The 26,960-nt window shown below is 31.7% G+C and overlaps 2 protein-coding genes across 2 annotated transcripts; both read right to left on the reverse strand.

The window, feature by feature from the left end:
- Positions 1-11,387: 11,387 nt before the first annotated feature.
- LOC109182990 (spermidine hydroxycinnamoyl transferase-like) lies at positions 11,388-13,001 on the reverse strand. Its single transcript, XM_019333207.1, has 2 exons — positions 12,181-13,001; positions 11,388-12,063 (listed from the first exon to the last, which is right to left on the reverse strand). Exons 1-2 carry the CDS (start codon positions 12,975-12,977, stop codon positions 11,487-11,489), a joined length of 1,374 nt encoding a protein of 457 aa, XP_019188752.1. The 5' UTR covers positions 12,978-13,001; the 3' UTR covers positions 11,388-11,486.
- An 8,793-nt stretch (positions 13,002-21,794) lies between these two features.
- LOC109182989 (spermidine hydroxycinnamoyl transferase-like) lies at positions 21,795-23,408 on the reverse strand. The gene is made up of 2 exons (XM_019333206.1): positions 22,588-23,408; positions 21,795-22,470 (listed from the first exon to the last, which is right to left on the reverse strand). Exons 1-2 carry the CDS (start codon positions 23,382-23,384, stop codon positions 21,894-21,896), a joined length of 1,374 nt encoding a protein of 457 aa, XP_019188751.1. The 5' UTR covers positions 23,385-23,408; the 3' UTR covers positions 21,795-21,893.
- Between the last annotated feature and the right edge of the window lie 3,552 nt (positions 23,409-26,960).

Raw genomic sequence — 26,960 nt, forward strand, 5'->3', positions numbered from 1 at the left:
CATAAATTTAGTGTTAACTTGTTCATTATATTTTTTTTTTTTCGACACTCATAAATTCTTTCCAAATGTGTCCCTCTTTTTCTTTTTCTCCCTAAGTTGTTCACATCATTAAATAATGCGGCTAAATATAAAAACTTATACATTGTGTTTACTTTAACGTATATTTATAAATTATTTCTAATTTTATATAATTTTTAATTATACAAAACTTATTAATTATTTATATTATCTGTTATAATTTTTTCTCATAATATTTATAAGATCATATAATTTTACATTTATTTTGATTATATAATTTTCACTATTATTTTTATTCATCATTGAGTTTTTTTTAATCGCATATTGCAAGTTTTAATAACTAGTATTGATATGCCAAGTATTTTGTGCTCAAATGGCACCTCTGTGACTCCCATTGAGGGAAGGTCACAGGATTGAACCCCAACCTTAGGGGTGTAAACAAATAATTAAGTTACGTATTTTGAATTCGAATATTCGAGTCAATCGAATACGAATCAAATTTGAGATTTGAATATTCGAACATATATATAGTCGAATTTGAATCGAATCGATAGAGTCATGAAACTCAATTGTTTTAGTTAGGGGTGTTACCGAATAAAGTTTTTGATAAACTACTCGTATTCATGTTTGGTAAGTGTTCGTTTATGTTCATGTATTAAGGTGAACAAACATAAATAGGCAAATTTTAGAACTCGTTTAATAAAGGAACATAGTCTGAACATTTGTATGTCCGTTTGCTAAGAGCTCATAAACTCGTTCGTTAGTTTCCGTTTAATAATGTTCATGAACATACTCGTTTAGTGTTCGTTTAAGATTGTTCACGACCAGACTCATTTAATTTCAATTTCTAAATTTTAAGATACTACTTTAAATTTTCCTAATTTCTTTTTAATTTTAATTACATTTTTCCTACCACTCCAACGTTCCGGAAAAAGATGGGAAGAAACCAACGAAACGGAGAGAACCCTAGAGAGATAATTTTTTTTATTATCTGTTAAACGGAGACTTTGGGCTATTTATCTTATAAATTTGAGATATTTAATTGTTTTAGTTTAATATATTCGTTAATTGTTGAATGAGTTAATTATCAAAATGGTCCCTTCACTATAGTAAAATTATCAATTTGATTCTTGACTTTTTTTTTTGACCAATTAAGTCCTCAACTTTAAAATTGTTGACTAATTTGGTCATTCGTTAGTTTTGGCGTTAGATTTTCATTAACTTGGGACCAAATTGGTAATTTTTCTATAATCAAGGACCATTTCAGTAATTAACTTTAGGTGTGGACAATTCGGTTCGATTTTCCCGAACCAAACAGTACCGAACATTAATTAACCATACCGAACTATTTGATTAAAAACTGATTGAAAATATATATATCGTTTAATTTTATTTAAAATTTAAAATATAATAATAATAATAATAATAATAATAATAATAATAATAATAATAATAAACAAGAAATAAATCAAAGTCCTTGATACCTCCTTTACGTTCAACCGAACCGTATTTCCTTTATTATTATTGATAGTTCGTCTCCAACTTTCTTTGTACACCTGCGTTCAAGGGCCGCACATGTGAGTTTGCAGAACAGAAGTCACCATAGGACCTAGAATTGGATAGTGTCCATTTCTTGGGTTTCTGTTCCAATGAATTGTATATTCGTACTACAATTGTATATTAAAATATGGTAATACAATTCCTAATATAATATATTCTTTCATACTTTTTCATTCTTAATACAATTCTAGATTAAAATTACTAATCTTAATAATAATAATAATCTATACTATTAATAAAAGTAAAATCATCATCTTCAACTTCCCCGTTCAAACTAATATGAATATTAATTAATTCGTAAAAAAATTAATAAATCTTAATTGGTAACAAAATTTTATATGGAAATTAATTAATATCTAATTAATTGTTTCTATACTATATATAAAAACAAAATCCTCAATTTAACTTCCCACCCAAAAGACTCATATACAATTGAGGTTTACACAATATTGTAAAAATATGGTAATACAATTCCCATTCATACAACAATTGTACATTAAAATATGGTAATACAATTCCTAATATAAAATATTCTTTCATACTTTCTTATTACTAATACAATTCTAGATTAAAATTACTAATCTTAATAATAATAATCTATACTGTTTTTTGAAGGTCAACCAATGCGGTTGTATTTATAGATAAACTGAAATAGAGTCAGGTGGGACGTCGTCCCAGTACATAGCCATAGTAGAATTAAAAGCTGTAGTAGCTAAAGTATGCGCTAGTAAATTCTGTAATCTAGGAATAAAAGTGACTGAGCAAGAACTAAAAGCAGACATGTAAATTCTGCAACTATTGATAACATTACTAATATATGATCGAGACGGGGTGTCTGGTGCGGATAGGTAACACCATAACGTTTGACAATCCGTGTGTAGCTGTATAGACTCTTCTCCACGCGCCCTTAACCATGACAAGGCCTCTTTGTATGCAAACGTCTCGGCCATAAAAGGGGAGAAGCAACTTAGGAGGGGCGCTGAAGCCCGAAATGTAGCGATTGTCTGCATCGAGGAGGACTGCTCCGACCGTAGCCAAATTCGTCCCATGATAATAATCTGCATCTATATAACATTTTCTCGGCCTTGTTAGCACTTTGTGGGGCTGTCCAGGTTGCAGCAACGGTGGAAGCGATGGCTGCTCGGCAGCGTACTAGCGTAGGCATGCGGGTACGTGACAACTAGCTTAGCAACTAGGCACTAGATGACTAGAAAATTAATAAAAAGCTAAACACTCAACATTGCAAAGGCAACAAAAAATCAACAAAATGGAACAAACACGTACATATTGACAAGAGGATAACATAAAATAAAGTAAATAGGATTCAAGCTAACACAACCAAAGTATTTGAGAAAAATCACAGAACCAATGGATTGAGAGGATGGCGTAGGAATTCTAATAAGAAAGTCACTATCGTAATCATCTAAATCAAAATTAGGACTAGGAATTTCCCAACTTCAATTTCAAGTCTTTCAAATAAACAAAGCATCGAGATCTCTCTATTTATCATATTCTCATAGTAGAACATAAGGATTATGTAATGAGTGCCATAGAATCTTGACTTAGCTAATTCGTTGTGGTCAAAATTATTTCAAAAACATGCTAATGAATGTCATGAATCAAACATGACCAATATTAAATCACAAATCCATTTTAATCTCAAGAACCCTAGATAGACAAGAATCTCCTTTATGCAATACTCAATACACACAAGCATAGAACCAAAGTCCCTACAATCATTATTGTGTGGACCATGGTCCACACAAGCTGTGTTTATCATATTTTGTATACTGTAAAATAATGTACATCCAGTACAAAATAATGTACTTTTAGTATTTTAAAAATGTACATTGTATTAAGACGATGTACATTATTTGTGTACTAAGTGTACATTATATTATATAATGTACATTCAGTACACAAATAATGTACATTTAGTATATTAAAAATGTACTTTTTATTATGATCCACATATCACTGTGTGGACCATAATTTGCCAAGCCCTTAAACTAGGCAAATTATTGTGTGAAACATGGTTCACACAGTGCTGTGTGGACCATATATAACAAAAAGTACATTTTTAATATACTAAAAATACATTATTTGTATACTGAATATACATGCATTATACAGAATAATGTACTTTTAGTATTCAAATAATGTATTTTTCTTGAATATATTGTACATTTTTAATATACTAAAAGTACATTATTCATATACTGAATATACATTATACAAAATAATGTACTTTCAGTATTCAAGTAATGTACTTTCCTAAAATAGGGTTTCACCAGAAAAAAGATATCAGAATGACCAAAACAGTCCTAATGATGATAGTCTGGGTGTTTAAATGACAAAAACGATAGTCTATGACTAAATTTGAAAAATTGCTACCAAAGACAATGTGTGTGTGTGAACCTGTAGACAAATACAAACCATTGATCTAGTAAATCTAATGGTTGAAAATAAACAAAACTTTGTTATATATATATATATATATATATATATATATATATATATATATATATAATATTATATATATATATATATATATATATATATATCTACTATATACTAATAAGAGCCCAAGAGAGTTAGGCCTATAATGGGTAGAAAAAATGGCGGTCACAGATTTTAATCAAATGAATGGCTCAGATTGATTAAAAGATTGATAAGATTTAAATTTTACACTAAAATTTCCTAAAATACCCACACACCGTTACTAATTCCGTTAAAATTTTAAGAATTGTCGTTAGTTCACCGTTAACTTACTCATTGATTTCAATAAAAAAAAAAAAAAAAAAAAAGTCTTAGGTTCGAACCTCATCCCAATCAAAGTTGGCATAATTAGTACTCTATTTTACTCTTATTAAATTATATAAATAATAATTTAGTAGCTACAACAAAAAATTATAGATATGCATTTCTTTAATTTAGAATTATGTGTCCACAATGCCTTTATTCAAAAACAAATTATTCATTATCAATAAATTAAATAAGAGAAATAATTGTATTAGTTATATTGTCTTTATTTTTCTACAATATAAAAATTCTTTTTATTCAAATTTATTAATTGATTATATTTGCTACATTGTCCTTACAATGTCTTAATTCAGTGAAAAAAAATTATTCATTATCAATAAATTAATTAAGAGAAATATTTTCATTAGTTATATTGTCTTTATTTTCTCAAATGTAAAAATTTACATTCAAATTCATCAATTGATTATATTCACTACATTGTCTATTATCTTTTGTGCACTATTTTTCTAATTAAATATCAAAGTTATAATACAAAATAATGCTATATATTTATTTACCAAGTATTTTATTATATACCATGAAAAATTAAAAAAAATAATTAATAAAGCCAACCATATTAACTACTTGAGAGATTTTGTGACAAAGAGAGTATTCAAATCACACAACAAATTGAAGTGAGAACTACCTTGCAATGTCCTTGTTTGACAATCAGTAGTTAGCGGATTATATTAGCGAATTTGACCAACGAATTTATTTAATTATTAACATTGGGTAGAAAAAATGACCGTCAAATTATTAAATCAAATGAATGGTTCAAATTGTTCAGGTTTTAATTTTTTTTTAATGTTTTTCTAATTTATCCTTAATTATATGATTATCCATTTAACTTTTCCGTTAAATACCGTTAATTCACCGTTAGTCTAATTTTAATATTAACGTCTAATATAGAATTACAATTACACCATTAATCTAATTCTAATATTAAAGTCTTAATAGAACTTAACCACAAATCCTAATGTCGAAATCTCCTCAAACAATATTACACTACTAGAAATTATGGAATTTCCGACCACCTGAAAATGATCTTAAATTAAGTTGATACTAAAAAGTCCAAAAAGTGGTCGGAAATAGCAACAAAGGTTTTTCCGGATACCAAAAGGTCGGAACAAAGTTTTCGACTTGATTTAAGATCACTTTCAGGTGGTCGGAAATTCCATAATTTCCAGTAGTGTTAGTATATATTTAATATTTTATGCCCTAATTTTTTTTGTTCTCCCTTATGTCCCGTATTTGGTTTCAACCATACCTATACAATTATTTTATGACAATTATAATCAATCTTGACTATATTATCTTGCATTTGTAAACTTAGAATTACCTATTTAACCCGCACGGGCTTAGCTCAATGGTTTAGTTTGGGAGAAGAGACCAAGGTTTGAACCTCGGCGACGGCAGTGCGGGAATTATGTCCAAAGTGGGTAGATTCCTTGTTCGCACCGGCATTTGGTCCTGTCTGCTGAACCATTGAGTCACCGTGATTTACAACTTCCCACAATGCTCTGTCGGGTCGGAGTGTGGGGGGCCCTTGGGTTGGGGACTCAACCTTTGCGAGAAGAATTACCTATTTAAATACGCAAATTCAACCTTCAATTATCTATGCATGAACAATTTCAATATAATCTTGGACTAGAAAATTAATAAAAAGCTAAACACTCAACATTGCAAAGGCAACAAAAAATCAACAAAATGGAACAAACACGTACATATTGACAAGAGGATAACATAAAATAAAGTAAATAGGATTCAAGCTAACACAACCAAAGTATTTGAGAAAAATCACAGAACCAATGGATTGAGAGGATGGCGTAGGAATTCTAATAAGAAAGTCACTATCGTAATCATCTAAATCAAAATTAGGACTAGGAATTTCCCAACTTCAATTTCAAGTCTTTCAAATAAACAAAGCATCGAGATCTCTCTATTTATCATATTCTCATAGTAGAACATAAGGATTATGTAATGAGTGCCATAGAATCTTGACTTAGCTAATTCGTTGTGGTCAAAATTATTTCAAAAACATGCTAATGAATGTCATGAATCAAACATGACCAATATTAAATCACAAATCCATTTTAATCTCAAGAACCCTAGATAGACAAGAATCTCCTTTATGCAATACTCAATACACACAAGCATAGAACCAAAGTCCCTACAATCATTATTGTGTGGACCATGGTCCACACAAGCTGTGTTTATCATATTTTGTATACTGTAAAATAATGTACATCCAGTACAAAATAATGTACTTTTAGTATTTTAAAAATGTACATTGTATTAAGACGATGTACATTATTTGTGTACTAAGTGTACATTATATTATATAATGTACATTCAGTACACAAATAATGTACATTTAGTATATTAAAAATGTACTTTTTATTATGATCCACATATCACTGTGTGGACCATAATTTGCCAAGCCCTTAAACTAGGCAAATTATTGTGTGAAACATGGTTCACACAGTGCTGTGTGGACCATATATAACAAAAAGTACATTTTTAATATACTAAAAATACATTATTTGTATACTGAATATACATGCATTATACAGAATAATGTACTTTTAGTATTCAAATAATGTATTTTTCTTGAATATATTGTACATTTTTAATATACTAAAAGTACATTATTCATATACTGAATATACATTATACAAAATAATGTACTTTCAGTATTCAAGTAATGTACTTTCCTAAAATAGGGTTTCACCAGAAAAAAGATATCAGAATGACCAAAACAGTCCTAATGATGATAGTCTGGGTGTTAAATGACAAAAACGATAGTCTATGACTAAATTTGAAAAATTGCTACCAAAGACAATGTGTGTGTGTGAACCTGTAGACAAATACAAACCATTGATCTAGTAAATCTAATGGTTGAAAATAAACAAAACTTTGTTATATATATATATATATATATATATATATATATATATATATATATATATATATATATATATATATATATATATATATATATATATCTACTATATACTAATAAGAGCCCAAGAGAGTTAGGCCTATAATGGGTAGAAAAAATGGCGGTCACAGATTTTAATCAAATGAATGGCTCAGATTGATTAAAAGATTGATAAGATTTAAATTTTACACTAAAATTTCCTAAAATACCCACACACCGTTACTAATTCCGTTAAAATTTTAAGAATTGTCGTTAGTTCACCGTTAACTTACTCATTGATTTCAATAAAAAAAAAAAAAAAAAAGTCTTAGGTTCGAACCTCATCCCAATCAAAGTTGGCATAATTAGTACTCTATTTTACTCTTATTAAATTATATAAATAATAATTTAGTAGCTACAACAAAAAATTATAGATATGCATTTCTTTAATTTAGAATTATGTGTCCACAATGCCTTTATTCAAAAACAAATTATTCATTATCAATAAATTAAATAAGAGAAATAATTGTATTAGTTATATTGTCTTTATTTTTCTACAATATAAAAATTCTTTTTATTCAAATTTATTAATTGATTATATTTGCTACATTGTCCTTACAATGTCTTAATTCAGTGAAAAAAAATTATTCATTATCAATAAATTAATTAAGAGAAATATTTTCATTAGTTATATTGTCTTTATTTTTCTCAAATGTAAAAATTTACATTCAAATTCATCAATTGATTATATTCACTACATTGTCTATTATCTTTTGTGCACTATTTTTCTAATTAAATATCAAAGTTATAATACAAAATAATGCTATATATTTATTTACCAAGTATTTTATTATATACCATGAAAAAATTAAAAAAAATAATTAATAAAGCCAACCATATTAACTACTTGAGAGATTTTGTGACAAAGAGAGTATTCAAATCACACAACAAATTGAAGTGAGAACTACCTTGCAATGTCCTTGTTTGACAATCAGTAGTTAGCGGATTATATTAGCGAATTTGACCAACGAATTTATTTAATTATTAACATTGGGTAGAAAAAATGACCGTCAAATTATTAAATCAAATGAATGGTTCAAATTGTTCAGGTTTTAATTTTTTTTTAATGTTTTTCTAATTTATCCTTAATTATATGATTATCCATTTAACTTTTCCGTTAAATACCGTTAATTCACCGTTAGTCTAATTTTAATATTAACGTCTAATATAGAATTACAATTACACCATTAATCTAATTCTAATATTAAAGTCTTAATAGAACTTAACCACAAATCCTAATGTCGAAATCTCCTCAAACAATATTACACTACTAGAAATTATGGAATTTCCGACCACCTGAAAATGATCTTAAATTAAGTTGATACTAAAAAGTCCAAAAAGTGGTCGGAAATAGCAACAAAGGTTTTTCCGGATACCAAAAGTGGTCGGAACAAAGTTTTCGACTTGATTTAAGATCACTTTCAGGTGGTCGGAAATTCCATAATTTCCAGTAGTGTTAGTATATATTTAATATTTTATGCCCTAATTTTTATTTGTTCTCCCTTATGTCCCGTATTTGGTTTCAACCATACCTATACAATTATTTTATGACAATTATAATCAATCTTGACTATATTATCTTGCATTTGTAAACTTAGAATTACCTATTTAACCCGCACGGGCTTAGCTCAATGGTTTAGTTTGGGAGAAGAGACCAAGGTTTGAACCTCGGCGACGGCAGTGCGGGAATTATGTCCAAAGTGGGTAGATTCCTTGTTCGCACCGGCATTTGGTCCTGTCTGCTGAACCATTGAGTCACCGTGATTTACAACTTCCCACAATGCTCTGTCGGGTCGGAGTGTGGGGGGCCCTTGGGGTTGGGGACTCAACCTTTGCGAGAAGAATTACCTATTTAAATACGCAAATTCAACCTTCAATTATCTATGCATGAACAATTTCAATATAATCTTGCCTTAATATACTTTAAAGTACTTATTTTAAAAAAAAAAAACATTGGGCATTATCCCAATAGCGCAATGCGCGTAAAAAACTAGTATATATATATATATATATATATATGGGTGATCACATGTGGCCATGTTGTTAGGTGTGGTCATATGGTCAATTATAGGCCATTAGATTAGATAGATCCAATGAATCATATTAAACAAGATTTTTCCAGTATTTTCGCGCACATTCTCCTACCCACCGAACTGCAAGGGTAAACTCGTCGTAAAACACCGGAATAGAAAAAATCACATTGTTGTGTTTTATTACACTATTGGTGCATGTTGTCAACACTGTTGGTGTATTATGGAACCCGGCCGCTATAAATGGCCACTGTAATTATCATAACACAAGAATACACCATTGGTGTGTTTCATTGTGGTGTGTTTTATTACACTATTGGTGTATGTTGTCAACACTGTTGGTGTATTCTGGAACCCGCCCGCTATAAATGGTCACTGTAATTACCATAACACCCCTACTTACCAAAACACGCGAAAATCCTCAGAATTATAACTGCCGTTAGATTAAACTGATTCAACGACACAAATACAACCAAATCTAATGACATGACCACATATGAGTGATTTTCTATATATATATATATATATATATATATATATATATATATATATATATATATATATATAGGGCCGTCCCTGGGCATGACTACCCAGGGCACTTGCACAGAGCACCCAAAATTGGGGGCCCCAGATTAGAGAACATGTATATGCCTATACTATACAGCAGGCAGCGCACTGCCTGCTGTATAGTATGTGTATACATTAATTTTAATTTCTTTTTTAAACAATTGGCCCCCAAATTTGGGGGCAATTGTTAAAAAAAAAAAAAAAGAATTATATACATATATAATATATTATATGAGTTATATATATTGGTCATGTTTGGTAAGATAGTTAGCTTATCTATTAATTTTGGCTTATTTGATTATTTTTAACTATTTTACATGGTTAAAAAATTAATATAAGTGTTTGGTTAATCAGTTTTTTGTAACTCCAAAAGCTAAAATTTAAAAAGATGCTCAAAACTGGAAATGGCGCACCTTAAGTGATAGAAACACGCACCTTAAGTGTTAGATCTTAAGTACAAACTCACGCACATTAAGTACAAAACACACATACATTAAACACAATCTCACGCACATTAAGCACAAAATCCACGCACTTTAAATATTAACTCACAGACTTTAAGTTTCAACAACTACTGACATTAAGCACAAACTCACGTACATTAAGTACAAAACTCACGCACATTAAGCACAACCTCACGCACATTAAGCACAAACCCCACGCACTTTAAGTATTAACTCACAAACCTTAAGTTTCAACAACTATTGACATTAATCACTAACTTCACACACATTAAGCACAAACCCTACGCACATGAAGCACAAACTCCACTCACATTAAGAACAAATCTCACGCATTTAAGCACAAAATTCCACACTTTAAGTTTTAACAACTACTCACGTTAAGCACAACCCCACGCACATTAAGCACAAAACTCACGCACCTTACGCACAAACCTCACGCACTTATATACAAAACTCACGCACATTAATCACAGATCCGCTCACCTTAATTTTGACCTAGATGCAAAAATTACAAATTTGCCACCGAGTTTTTTTTTTAATTTTGACAATCCTGAACGTTGATTTAAGCGAGATGAATGACCCAGATTAAACCGCAGAATCGCACCAGAACCTAATTATATATATATATATATATATATATATATATATATATATATATATATATATATATATATATGAAAATGACCCCGCTCATTTTTTACTTGATTTCTCATCCATTAGATCTTGCAGATCAAAGATTTAATTAGATTTGTTCACAATGCCCTGGCCAAAAGATGTCGTTTTGTATCAGTTTCTTTTTTAGAAATTTCGTTTTCCGCCGTTAACTTTTAAAAATATATATAAAAAAAATCTCATATTTCGAATGTACAGAATTATATAGTAGAATACACAAACTCATAAAAAAAATACACATAATCTAACATAATACATAATACACATAAGTTCTTAATATAATACACATAAATTCTTAACATAATGCACATAAAATCTTAACATAAAAAAAACGAAGTTGTTTTAGGCCGGGCACAATGCATTGTGCAATATATAACTATTGTACCGTCTCCTTCACAAATTGTTGATATCTTGATAGAAATATTTATTGAAATCTTGAATGTGATCAACTTGCAAACATGCAGCAACCAGCAATGACCCATCGTCCCCATCAATTCCGTTTGGACCTGGAAGGATCAAAACGTCCCCATCACAGTCATGATTTCCAGGGCTCATATGAATCTCTTCCCCCCACCCAAAATCGAGTCCCTGAATCGGAAGACCCACCCAGCTTATAACGCTCAGATTTGGATTCCCACCAAACAAGACTCCTAATAATTCTTGCCTCTTAATCACATCCACTTCATTTCTATAAAAATCTATTGAAGAGTTCACGTACTCCGAGGTTACACCATCGATTGCCTCACGTATTTTAGAAGCCACGTCTTGTAGTGGCCCGGAGATAATCTCCCCCGAGACGCCGCCATGGATCACCACGTCAACGACCGCATTACCGAAATACGAATCTGGCAATGGAGGCTCCATTCGCCTGCGGATATCGACAGAGAAGCATAAATTCGTGGGCTGTTGGGGTTTATGGCTTCGCGCTTTGCATGCGCACCTCCATATGTGGGCGGTTATCACCTCGTACCTGAATTCAAATAAATCCAATAAGAATATGAATTCCAATATATATATAGTGAAATTTGAATGGAATAGAAAATATGATATTTGACTGGATTCCATCCGTATACACCCCTACTCGTACCTGGTATAGTCTCGCGGTTTGGCATTATAACTCCGACCATTGTTGGCGGCAGCTTTTAGTGCATGAATCTGTGGTTTACTTAATCTCAGCGTGGATACTTTGGTTTCCTTCATCCTCTCGCTTTCGTCGCTGGACTGGCCAACGATAAGCGGAGGAGAATGATCGAAAACCCGACGAGGACCTCCCTGTGGAGAAGATGATTCTCCTACCCCGCGGAGAAGTCTCCTCCGGTCATGAAAAGGGGCGGAGCTCAATGGTTTCCCGGAGGCAAGATTAGCCCACTCCGACAGAAAATGGCAGAGACCATGTCCGTCAGCCACAACGTGAGATATCGCAAACCCAAGGCTAATTCCTCCGCATCTGAACTTAGTGAGCTGCCCCACGAACAAGGGAATATCCTGGATAGGATCACCGCTGTAGTCTACGCTAGGAACCAGGTGGTTTAACTCGGGGCAGGGCGAGAAGTCCCCGAGATCGGCCAACACGGCGTCGGATTCCGCCTCTACGAGGACGACGCCAGCGGCATTGCAGTTAAGCACGAGGGCTGAGCTGCCGCCGGCACTAGTCCAGCTCAGGCGACCGGCCAAGGGGTAAAAATGCACCAGGACTTGGCTGAGAGAGAGTCGCAAGGTATCGATAATGGCGTCTGGGGATAATGTGGAAGGAGTAGAGTAGAAATAGAGGGTTTCAACATGCATCATGGTTGCGATCTGATCAAGCTCCGATAAGGAGAGAAGGCCACTCCATGTTGGCTCTGATGGTTTAACTACGTAAGACCTCTTAACATTCACCTTCATTATATTTTTGCTTTCTTTTCAATATAATCTTTTCTTCTTCTTCTTCTTTTGTTTTCTACTTGGAATAATTCTTGGTTGTATACTTGTATTTAAAGGCAATAGTTATGCACTTATGCCATGGACCCGGGTCCACCTTGCAAGGCGGATCCGGATCAAAATACACAATTTATATACTGAATATTCACAATTTAAATTGTGAATATTCAGTGTGTAAATTGTGTATTTTTAGACACGGTTCCATCTTGCAAGGAGGACCCAAGTCTATCGAATAATTTGTCATTCTACCAACTCTATTACATTATAGTATGCATAAAGAGTTAACATTACTTCAGTGAGGCTCAATCTCATAACCTTCCATCTGAAAGAGTCACTACATGTCATTTGAGCAAAATATGTTTGGCTAGCTATTAGAGTGTTAAAAGTAATTAAAGTGGATGTATGCGCATGTACAATATTTGCAGCTCATTTGAAAGGCTTATTATCCCAAAATAAATAAATGAGTAAATCGCAAAAATTTTATACATTGAGGCAATAATATTTAAAAAAGGTAACTGACGTGCGCAACTACAATACTTGCGGCTCATTTGAAAGGCTTTTATCCCATAAATTTAGTGTTAACTTGTTCATTATATTTTTTTTTTTTCGACACTCATAAATTCTTTCCAAATGTGTCCCTCTTTTTCTTTTTCTCCCTAAGTTGTTCACATCATTAAATAATGCGGCTAAATATAAAAACTTATACATTGTGTTTACTTTAACGTATATTTATAAATTATTTCTAATTTTATATAATTTTTAATTATACAAAACTTATTAATTATTTATATTATCTGTTATAATTTTTTCTCATAATATTTATAAGATCATATAATTTTACATTTATTTTGATTATATAATTTTCACTATTATTTTTATTCATCATTGAGTTTTTTTTAATCGCATATTGCAAGTTTTAATAACTAGTATTGATATGCCAAGTATTTTGTGCTCAAATGGCACCTCTGTGACTCCCATTGAGGGAAGGTCACAGGATTGAACCCCAACCTTAGGGGTGTAAACAAATAATTAAGTTACGTATTTTGAATTCGAATATTCGAGTCAATCGAATACGAATCAAATTTGAGATTTGAATATTCGAACATATATATAGTCGAATTTGAATCGAATCGATAGAGTCATGAAACTCAATTGTTTTAGTTAGGGGTGTTACCGAATAAAGTTTTTGATAAACTACTCGTATTCATGTTTGGTAAGTGTTCGTTTATGTTCATGTATTAAGGTGAACAAACATAAATAGGCAAATTTTAGAACTCGTTTAATAAAGGAACATAGTCTGAACATTTGTATGTCCGTTTGCTAAGAGCTCATAAACTCGTTCGTTAGTTTCCGTTTAATAATGTTCATGAACATACTCGTTTAGTGTTCGTTTAAGATTGTTCACGACCAGACTCATTTAATTTCAATTTCTAAATTTTAAGATACTACTTTAAATTTTCCTAATTTCTTTTTAATTTTAATTACATTTTTCCTACCACTCCAACGTTCCGGAAAAAGATGGGAAGAAACCAACGAAACGGAGAGAACCCTAGAGAGATAATTTTTTTTATTATCTGTTAAACGGAGACTTTGGGCTATTTATCTTATAAATTTGAGATATTTAATTGTTTTAGTTTAATATATTCGTTAATTGTTGAATGAGTTAATTATCAAAATGGTCCCTTCACTATAGTAAAATTATCAATTTGATTCTTGACTTTTTTTTTTGACCAATTAAGTCCTCAACTTTAAAATTGTTGACTAATTTGGTCATTCGTTAGTTTTGGCGTTAGATTTTCATTAACTTGGGACCAAATTGGTAATTTTTCTATAATCAAGGACCATTTCAGTAATTAACTTTAGGTGTGGACAATTCGGTTCGATTTTCCCGAACCAAACAGTACCGAACATTAATTAACCATACCGAACTATTTGATTAAAAACTGATTGAAAATATATATATCGTTTAATTTTATTTAAAATTTAAAATATAATAATAATAATAATAATAATAATAATAATAATAATAATAATAATAATAATAATAATAATAATAATAATAATAATAATAATAAACAAGAAATAAATCAAAGTCCTTGATACCTCCTTTACGTTCAACCGAACCGTATTTCCTTTATTATTATTGATAGTTCGTCTCCAACTTTCTTTGTACACCTGCGTTCAAGGGCCGCACATGTGAGTTTGCAGAACAGAAGTCACCATAGGACCTAGAATTGGATAGTGTCCATTTCTTGGGTTTCTGTTCCAATGAATTGTATATTCGTACTACAATTGTATATTAAAATATGGTAATACAATTCCTAATATAATATATTCTTTCATACTTTTTCATTCTTAATACAATTCTAGATTAAAATTACTAATCTTAATAATAATAATAATCTATACTATTAATAAAAGTAAAATCATCATCTTCAACTTCCCCGTTCAAACTAATATGAATATTAATTAATTCGTAAAAAAATTAATAAATCTTAATTGGTAACAAAATTTTATATGGAAATTAATTAATATCTAATTAATTGTTTCTATACTATATATAAAAACAAAATCCTCAATTTAACTTCCCACCCAAAAGACTCATATACAATTGAGGTTTACACAATATTGTAAAAATATGGTAATACAATTCCCATTCATACAACAATTGTACATTAAAATATGGTAATACAATTCCTAATATAAAATATTCTTTCATACTTTCTTATTACTAATACAATTCTAGATTAAAATTACTAATCTTAATAATAATAATCTATACTGTTTTTTGAAGGTCAACCAATGCGGTTGTATTTATAGATAAACTGAAATAGAGTCAGGTGGGACGTCGTCCCAGTACATAGCCATAGTAGAATTAAAAGCTGTAGTAGCTAAAGTATGCGCTAGTAAATTCTGTAATCTAGGAATAAAAGTGACTGAGCAAGAACTAAAAGCAGACATGTAAATTCTGCAACTATTGATAACATTACTAATATATGATCGAGACGGGGTGTCTGGTGCGGATAGGTAACACCATAACGTTTGACAATCCGTGTGTAGCTGTATAGACTCTTCTCCACGCGCCCTTAACCATGACAAGGCCTCTTTGTATGCAAACGTCTCGGCCATAAAAGGGGAGAAGCAACTTAGGAGGGGCGCTGAAGCCCGAAATGTAGCGATTGTCTGCATCGAGGAGGACTGCTCCGACCGTAGCCAAATTCGTCCCATGATAATAATCTGCATCTATATAACATTTTCTCGGCCTTGTTAGCACTTTGTGGGGCTGTCCAGGTTGCAGCAACGGTGGAAGCGATGGCTGCTCGGCAGCGTACTAGCGTAGGCATGCGGGTACGTGACAACTAGCTTAGCAACTAGGCACTAGATGACTAGAAAATTAATAAAAAGCTAAACACTCAACATTGCAAAGGCAACAAAAAATCAACAAAATGGAACAAACACGTACATATTGACAAGAGGATAACATAAAATAAAGTAAATAGGATTCAAGCTAACACAACCAAAGTATTTGAGAAAAATCACAGAACCAATGGATTGAGAGGATGGCGTAGGAATTCTAATAAGAAAGTCACTATCGTAATCATCTAAATCAAAATTAGGACTAGGAATTTCCCAACTTCAATTTCAAGTCTTTCAAATAAACAAAGCATCGAGATCTCTCTATTTATCATATTCTCATAGTAGAACATAAGGATTATGTAATGAGTGCCATAGAATCTTGACTTAGCTAATTCGTTGTGGTCAAAATTATTTCAAAAACATGCTAATGAATGTCATGAATCAAACATGACCAATATTAAATCACAAATCCATTTTAATCTCAAGAACCCTAGATAGACAAGAATCTCCTTTATGCAATACTCAATACACACAAGCATAGAACCAAAGTCCCTACAATCATTATTGTGTGGACCATGGTCCACACAAGCTGTGTTTATCATATTTTGTATACTGTAAAATAATGTACATCCAGTACAAAATAATGTACTTTTAGTATTTTAAAAATGTACATTGTATTAAGACGATGTACATTATTTGTGTACTAAGTGTACATTATATTATATAATGTACATTCAGTACACAAATAATGTACATTTAGTATATTAAAAATGTACTTTTTATTATGATCCACATATCACTGTGTGGACCATAATTTGCCAAGCCCTTAAACTAGGCAAATTATTGTGTGAAACATGGTTCACACAGTGCTGTGTGGACCATATATAACAAAAAGTACATTTTTAATATACTAAAAATACATTATTTGTATACTGAATATACATGCATTATACAGAATAATGTACTTTTAGTATTCAAATAATGTATTTTTCTTGAATATATTGTACATTTTTAATATACTAAAAGTACATTATTCATATACTGAATATACATTATACAAAATAATGTACTTTCAGTATTCAAGTAATGTACTTTCCTAAAATAGGGTTTCACCAGAAAAAAGATATCAGAATGACCAAAACAGTCCTAATGATGATAGTCTGGGTGTTAAATGACAAAAACGATAGTCTATGACTAAATTTGAAAAATTGCTACCAAAGACAATGTGTGTGTGTGAACCTGTAGACAAATACAAACCATTGATCTAGTAAATCTAATGGTTGAAAATAAACAAAACTTTGTTATATATATATATATATATATATATATATATATATATATATATATATATATATATATATATATATATATATATATCTACTATATACTAATAAGAGCCCAAGAGAGTTAGGCCTATAATGGGTAGAAAAAATGGCGGTCACAGATTTTAATCAAATGAATGGCTCAGATTGATTAAAAGATTGATAAGATTTAAATTTTACACTAAAATTTCCTAAAATACCCACACACCGTTACTAATTCCGTTAAAATTTTAAGAATTGTCGTTAGTTCACCGTTAACTTACTCATTGATTTCAATAAAAAAAAAAAAAAAAAGTCTTAGGTTCGAACCTCATCCCAATCAAAGTTGGCATAATTAGTACTCTATTTTACTCTTATTAAATTATATAAATAATAATTTAGTAGCTACAACAAAAAATTATAGATATGCATTTCTTTAATTTAGAATTATGTGTCCACAATGCCTTTATTCAAAAACAAATTATTCATTATCAATAAATTAAATAAGAGAAATAATTGTATTAGTTATATTGTCTTTATTTTTCTACAATATAAAAATTCTTTTTATTCAAATTTATTAATTGATTATATTTGCTACATTGTCCTTACAATGTCTTAATTCAGTGAAAAAAAATTATTCATTATCAATAAATTAATTAAGAGAAATATTTTCATTAGTTATATTGTCTTTATTTTTCTCAAATGTAAAAATTTACATTCAAATTCATCAATTGATTATATTCACTACATTGTCTATTATCTTTTGTGCACTATTTTTCTAATTAAATATCAAAGTTATAATACAAAATAATGCTATATATTTATTTACCAAGTATTTTATTATATACCATGAAAAAATTAAAAAAAATAATTAATAAAGCCAACCATATTAACTACTTGAGAGATTTTGTGACAAAGAGAGTATTCAAATCACACAACAAATTGAAGTGAGAACTACCTTGCAATGTCCTTGTTTGACAATCAGTAGTTAGCGGATTATATTAGCGAATTTGACCAACGAATTTATTTAATTATTAACATTGGGTAGAAAAAATGACCGTCAAATTATTAAATCAAATGAATGGTTCAAATTGTTCAGGTTTTAATTTTTTTTTAATGTTTTTCTAATTTATCCTTAATTATATGATTATCCATTTAACTTTTCCGTTAAATACCGTTAATTCACCGTTAGTCTAATTTTAATATTAACGTCTAATATAGAATTACAATTACACCATTAATCTAATTCTAATATTAAAGTCTTAATAGAACTTAACCACAAATCCTAATGTCGAAATCTCCTCAAACAATATTACACTACTAGAAATTATGGAATTTCCGACCACCTGAAAATGATCTTAAATTAAGTTGATACTAAAAAGTCCAAAAAGTGGTCGGAAATAGCAACAAAGGTTTTTCCGGATACCAAAAGTGGTCGGAACAAAGTTTTCGACTTGATTTAAGATCACTTTCAGGTGGTCGGAAATTCCATAATTTCCAGTAGTGTTAGTATATATTTAATATTTTATGCCCTAATTTTTATTTGTTCTCCCTTATGTCCCGTATTTGGTTTCAACCATACCTATACAATTATTTTATGACAATTATAATCAATCTTGACTATATTATCTTGCATTTGTAAACTTAGAATTACCTATTTAACCCGCACGGGCTTAGCTCAATGGTTTAGTTTGGGAGAAGAGACCAAGGTTTGAACCTCGGCGACGGCAGTGCGGGAATTATGTCCAAAGTGGGTAGATTCCTTGTTCGCACCGGCATTTGGTCCTGTCTGCTGAACCATTGAGTCACCGTGATTTACAACTTCCCACAATGCTCTGTCGGGTCGGAGTGTGGGGGGCCCTTGGGGTTGGGGACTCAACCTTTGCGAGAAGAATTACCTATTTAAATACGCAAATTCAACCTTCAATTATCTATGCATGAACAATTTCAATATAATCTTGCCTTAATATACTTTAAAGTACTTATTTTAAAAAAAAAAAACATTGGGCATTATCCCAATAGCGCAATGCGCGTAAAAAACTAGTATATATATATATATATATATATATATATATATATATATATATATATATATATATATATATATATATATATATATATATATATGGGTGATCACATGTGGTCATGTTGTTAGGTGTGGTCATATGGTCAATTATAGGCCATTAGATTAGATAGATCCAATGAATCATATTAAACAAGATTTTTCCAGTATTTTCGCGCACATTCTCCTACCCACCGAACTGCAAGGGTAAACTCGTCGTAAAACACCGGAATAGAAAAAATCACATTGTTGTGTTTTATTACACTATTGGTGCATGTTGTCAACACTGTTGGTGTATTCTGGAACCCGGCCGCTATAAATGGCCACTGTAATTATCATAACACAAGAATACACCATTGGTGTGTTTCATTGTGGTGTGTTTTATTACACTATTGGTGTATGTTGTCAACACTGTTGGTGTATTCTGGAACCCGCCCGCTATAAATGGTCACTGTAATTACCATAACACCCCTACTTACCAAAACACGCGAAAATCCTCAGAATTATAACTGCCGTTAGATTAAACTGATTCAACGACACAAATACAACCAAATCTAATGACATGACCACATATGAGTGATTTTCTATATATATATATATATATATATATATATATATATATATATATAGGGCCGTCCCTGGGCATGACTACCCAGGGCACTTGCACAGAGCACCCAAAATTGGGGGCCCCAGATTAGAGAACATGTATATGCCTATACTATACAGCAGGCAGCGCACTGCCTGCTGTATAGTATGTGTATACATTAATTTTAATTTCTTTTTTAAACAATTGGCCCCCAAATTTGGGGGCAATTGTTAAAAAAAAAAAAAAAGAATTATATACATATATAATATATTATATGAGTTATATATATTGGTCATGTTTGGTAAGATAGTTAGCTTATCTATTAATTTTGGCTTATTTGATTATTTTTAACTATTTTACATGGTTAAAAAATTAATATAAGTGTTTGGTTAATCAGTTTTTTGTAACTCCAAAAGCTAAAATTTAAAAAGATGCTCAAAACTGGAAATGGCGCACCTTAAGTGATAGAAACACGCACCTTAAGTGTTAGATCTTAAGTACAAACTCACGCACATTAAGTACAAAACACACATACATTAAACACAATCTCACGCACATTAAGCACAAAATCCACGCACTTTAAATATTAACTCACAGACTTTAAGTTTCAACAACTACTGACATTAAGCACAAACTCACGTACATTAAGTACAAAACTCACGCACATTAAGCACAACCTCACGCACATTAAGCACAAACCCCACGCACTTTAAGTATTAACTCACAAACCTTAAGTTTCAACAACTATTGACATTAATCACTAACTTCACACACATTAAGCACAAACCCTACGCACATGAAGCACAAACTCCACTCACATTAAGAACAAATCTCACGCATTTAAGCACAAAATTCCACACTTTAAGTTTTAACAACTACTCACGTTAAGCACAACCCCACGCACATTAAGCACAAAACTCACGCACCTTACGCACAAACCTCACGCACTTATATACAAAACTCACGCACATTAATCACAGATCCGCTCACCTTAATTTTGACCTAGATGCAAAAATTACAAATTTGCCACCGAGTTTTTTTTTTAATTTTGACAATCCTGAACGTTGATTTAAGCGAGATGAATGACCCAGATTAAACCGCAGAATCGCACCAGAACCTAATTATATATATATATATATATATATATATATATATATATATATATATATATATATATATATATATGAAAATGACCCCGCTCATTTTTTACTTGATTTCTCATCCATTAGATCTTGCAGATCAAAGATTTAATTAGATTTGTTCACAATGCCCTGGCCAAAAGATGTCGTTTTGTATCAGTTTCTTTTTTAGAAATTTCGTTTTCCGCCGTTAACTTTTAAAAATATATATAAAAAAAATCTCATATTTCGAATGTACAGAATTATATAGTAGAATACACAAACTCATAAAAAAAATACACATAATCTAACATAATACATAATACACATAAGTTCTTAATATAATACACATAAATTCTTAACATAATGCACATAAAATCTTAACATAAAAAAAACGAAGTTGTTTTAGGCCGGGCACAATGCATTGTGCAATATATAACTATTGTACCGTCTCCTTCACAAATTGTTGATATCTTGATAGAAATATTTATTGAAATCTTGAATGTGATCAACTTGCAAACATGCAGCAACCAGCAATGACCCATCGTCCCCATCAATTCCGTTTGGACCTGGAAGGATCAAAACGTCCCCATCACAGTCATGATTTCCAGGGCTCATATGAATCTCTTCCCCCCACCCAAAATCGAGTCCCTGAATCGGAAGACCCACCCAGCTTATAACGCTCAGATTTGGATTCCCACCAAACAAGACTCCTAATAATTCTTGCCTCTTAATCACATCCACTTCATTTCTATAAAAATCTATTGAAGAGTTCACGTACTCCGAGGTTACACCATCGATTGCCTCACGTATTTTAGAAGCCACGTCTTGTAGTGGCCCGGAGATAATCTCCCCCGAGACGCCGCCATGGATCACCACGTCAACGACCGCATTACCGAAATACGAATCTGGCAATGGAGGCTCCATTCGCCTGCGGATATCGACAGAGAAGCATAAATTCGTGGGCTGTTGGGGTTTATGGCTTCGCGCTTTGCATGCGCACCTCCATATGTGGGCGGTTATCACCTCGTACCTGAATTCAAATAAATCCAATAAGAATATGAATTCCAATATATATATAGTGAAATTTGAATGGAATAGAAAATATGATATTTGACTGGATTCCATCCGTATACACCCCTACTCGTACCTGGTATAGTCTCGCGGTTTGGCATTATAACTCCGACCATTGTTGGCGGCAGCTTTTAGTGCATGAATCTGTGGTTTACTTAATCTCAGCGTGGATACTTTGGTTTCCTTCATCCTCTCGCTTTCGTCGCTGGACTGGCCAACGATAAGCGGAGGAGAATGATCGAAAACCCGACGAGGACCTCCCTGTGGAGAAGATGATTCTCCTACCCCGCGGAGAAGTCTCCTCCGGTCATGAAAAGGGGCGGAGCTCAATGGTTTCCCGGAGGCAAGATTAGCCCACTCCGACAGAAAATGGCAGAGACCATGTCCGTCAGCCACAACGTGAGATATCGCAAACCCAAGGCTAATTCCTCCGCATCTGAACTTAGTGAGCTGCCCCACGAACAAGGGAATATCCTGGATAGGATCACCGCTGTAGTCTACGCTAGGAACCAGGTGGTTTAACTCGGGGCAGGGCGAGAAGTCCCCGAGATCGGCCAACACGGCGTCGGATTCCGCCTCTACGAGGACGACGCCAGCGGCATTGCAGTTAAGCACGAGGGCTGAGCTGCCGCCGGCACTAGTCCAGCTCAGGCGACCGGCCAAGGGGTAAAAATGCACCAGGACTTGGCTGAGAGAGAGTCGCAAGGTATCGATAATGGCGTCTGGGGATAATGTGGAAGGAGTAGAGTAGAAATAGAGGGTTTCAACATGCATCATGGTTGCGATCTGATCAAGCTCCGATAAGGAGAGAAGGCCACTCCATGTTGGCTCTGATGGTTTAACTACGTAAGACCTCTTAACATTCACCTTCATTATATTTTTGCTTTCTTTTCAATATAATCTTTTCTTCTTCTTCTTCTTTTGTTTTCTACTTGGAATAATTCTTGGTTGTATACTTGTATTTAAAGGCAATAGTTATGCACTTATGCCATGGACCCGGGTCCACCTTGCAAGGCGGATCCGGATCAAAATACACAATTTATATACTGAATATTCACAATTTAAATTGTGAATATTCAGTGTGTAAATTGTGTATTTTTAGACACGGTTCCATCTTGCAAGGAGGACCCAAGTCTATCGAATAATTTGTCATTCTACCAACTCTATTACATTATAGTATGCATAAAGAGTTAACATTACTTCAGTGAGGCTCAATCTCATAACCTTCCATCTGAAAGAGTCACTACATGTCATTTGAGCAAAATATGTTTGGCTAGCTATTAGAGTGTTAAAAGTAATTAAAGTGGATGTATGCGCATGTACAATATTTGCAGCTCATTTGAAAGGCTTATTATCCCAAAATAAATAAATGAGTAAATCGCAAAAATTTTATACATTGAGGCAATAATATTTAAAAAAGGTAACTGACGTGCGCAACTACAATACTTGCGGCTCATTTGAAAGGCTTTTATCCCATAAATTTAGTGTTAACTTGTTCATTATATTTTTTTTTTTTCGACACTCATAAATTCTTTCCAAATGTGTCCCTCTTTTTCTTTTTCTCCCTAAGTTGTTCACATCATTAAATAATGCGGCTAAATATAAAAACTTATACATTGTGTTTACTTTAACGTATATTTATAAATTATTTCTAATTTTATATAATTTTTAATTATACAAAACTTATTAATTATTTATATTATCTGTTATAATTTTTTCTCATAATATTTATAAGATCATATAATTTTACATTTATTTTGATTATATAATTTTCACTATTATTTTTATTCATCATTGAGTTTTTTTTAATCGCATATTGCAAGTTTTAATAACTAGTATTGATATGCCAAGTATTTTGTGTTCAAATGGCACCTCTGTGACTCCCATTGAGGGAAGGTCACAGGATTGAACCCCAACCTTAGGGGTGTAAACAAATAATTAAGTTACGTATTTTGAATTCGAATATTCGAGTCAATCGAATACGAATCAAATTTGAGATTTGAATATTCGAACATATATATAGTCGAATTTGAATCGAATCGATAGAGTCATGAAACTCAATTGTTTTAGTTAGGGGTGTTACCGAATAAAGTTTTTGATAAACTACTCGTATTCATGTTTGGTAAGTGTTCGTTTATGTTCATGTATTAAGGTGAACAAACATAAATAGGCAAATTTTAGAACTCGTTTAATAAAGGAACATAGTCTGAACATTTGTATGTCCGTTTGCTAAGAGCTCATAAACTCGTTCGTTAGTTTCCGTTTAATAATGTTCCATGAACATACTCGTTTAGTGTTCGTTTAAGATTGTTCACGACCAGACTCATTTAATTTCAATTTCTAAATTTTAAGATACTACTTTAAATTTTCCTAATTTCTTTTTAATTTTAATTACATTTTTCCTACCACTCCAACGTTCCGGAAAAAGATGGGAAGAAACCAACGAAACGGAGAGAACCCTAGAGAGATAATTTTTTTTATTATCTGTTAAACGGAGACTTTGGGCTATTTATCTTATAAATTTGAGATATTTAATTGTTTTAGTTTTAATATATTCGTTAATTGTTGAATGAGTTAATTATCAAAATGGTCCCTTCACTATAGTAAAATTATCAATTTGATTCTTGACTTTTTTTTTTGACCAATTAAGTCCTCAACTTTAAAATTGTTGACTAATTTGGTCATTCGTTAGTTTTGGCGTTAGATTTTCATTAACTTGGGACCAAATTGGTAATTTTTCTATAATCAAGGACCATTTCAGTAATTAACTTTAGGTGTGGACAATTCGGTTCGATTTTCCCGAACCAAACAGTACCGAACATTAATTAACCATACCGAACTATTTGATTAAAAACTGATTGAAAATATATATATCGTTTAATTTTATTTAAAATTTAAAATATAATAATAATAATAATAATAATAATAATAATAATAATAATAATAATAATAATAATAATAATAATAATAATAATAATAATAATAATAAACAAGAAATAAATCAAAGTCCTTGATACCTCCTTTACGTTCAACCGAACCGTATTTCCTTTATTATTATTGATAGTTCGTCTCCAACTTTCTTTGTACACCTGCGTTCAAGGGCCGCACATGTGAGTTTGCAGAACAGAAGTCACCATAGGACCTAGAATTGGATAGTGTCCATTTCTTGGGTTTCTGTTCCAATGAATTGTATATTCGTACTACAATTGTATATTAAAATATGGTAATACAATTCCTAATATAATATATTCTTTCATACTTTTTCATTCTTAATACAATTCTAGATTAAAATTACTAATCTTAATAATAATAATAATCTATACTATTAATAAAAGTAAAATCATCATCTTCAACTTCCCCGTTCAAACTAATATGAATATTAATTAATTCGTAAAAAAAATTAATAAATCTTAATTGGTAACAAAATTTTATATGGAAATTAATTAATATCTAATTAATTGTTTCTATACTATATATAAAAACAAAATCCTCAATTTAACTTCCCACCAAAAGACTCATATACAATTGAGGTTTACACAATATTGTAAAAATATGGTAATACAATTCCCATTCATACAACAATTGTACATTAAAATATGGTAATACAATTCCTAATATAAAATATTCTTTCATACTTTCTTATTACTAATACAATTCTAGATTAAAATTACTAATCTTAATAATAATAATCTATACTGTTTTTTGAAGGTCAACCAATGCGGTTGTATTTATAGATAAACTGAAATAGAGTCAGGTGGGACGTCGTCCCAGTACATAGCCATAGTAGAATTAAAAGCTGTAGTAGCTAAAGTATGCGCTAGTAAATTCTGTAATCTAGGAATAAAAGTGACTGAGCAAGAACTAAAAGCAGACATGTAAATTCTGCAACTATTGATAACATTACTAATATATGATCGAGACGGGGTGTCTGGTGCGGATAGGTAACACCATAACGTTTGACAATCCGTGTGTAGCTGTATAGACTCTTCTCCACGCGCCCTTAACCATGACAAGGCCTCTTTGTATGCAAACGTCTCGGCCATAAAAGGGAGAAGCAACTTAGGAGGGGCGCTGAAGCCCGAAATGTAGCGATTGTCTGCATCGAGGAGGACTGCTCCGACCGTAGCCAAAATTCGTCCCATGATAATAATCTGCATCTATATAACATTTTCTCGGCCTTGTTAGCACTTTGTGGGGCTGTCCAGGTTGCAGCAACGGTGGAAGCGATGGCTGCTCGGCAGCGTACTAGCGTAGGCATGCGGGTACGTGACAACTAGCTTAGCAACTAGGCACTAGATGACTAGAAATTAATAAAAAGCTAAACACTCAACATTGCAAAGGCAACAAAAAATCAACAAAATGGAACAAACACGTACATATTGACAAGAGGATAACATAAAATAAAGTAAATAGGATTCAAGCTAACACAACCAAAGTATTTGAGAAAAA

This window comes from Ipomoea nil, unplaced genomic scaffold, assembly GCF_001879475.1.
Source record: "Ipomoea nil cultivar Tokyo-kokei standard unplaced genomic scaffold, Asagao_1.1 scaffold1075, whole genome shotgun sequence".
Lineage (NCBI taxonomy): Eukaryota > Viridiplantae > Streptophyta > Magnoliopsida > Solanales > Convolvulaceae > Ipomoea > Ipomoea nil.

Excerpts from the sequence above, each read along its gene's own strand:
- LOC109182989 (XM_019333206.1), bottom strand. The coding sequence starts at position 23,384 with ATGAAGGTGAATGTTAAGAGGTCTTACGTAGTTAAACCATCAGAGCCA. Across the intron at positions 22,471-22,587 it reads AAACCGCGAGACTATACCAG|GTACGAGGTGATAACCGCCC; the intron begins GTACGAGTAGGG and ends ATTTGAATTCAG.
- LOC109182990 (XM_019333207.1), bottom strand. The coding sequence starts at position 12,977 with ATGAAGGTGAATGTTAAGAGGTCTTACGTAGTTAAACCATCAGAGCCA. Across the intron at positions 12,064-12,180 it reads AAACCGCGAGACTATACCAG|GTACGAGGTGATAACCGCCC; the intron begins GTACGAGTAGGG and ends ATTTGAATTCAG.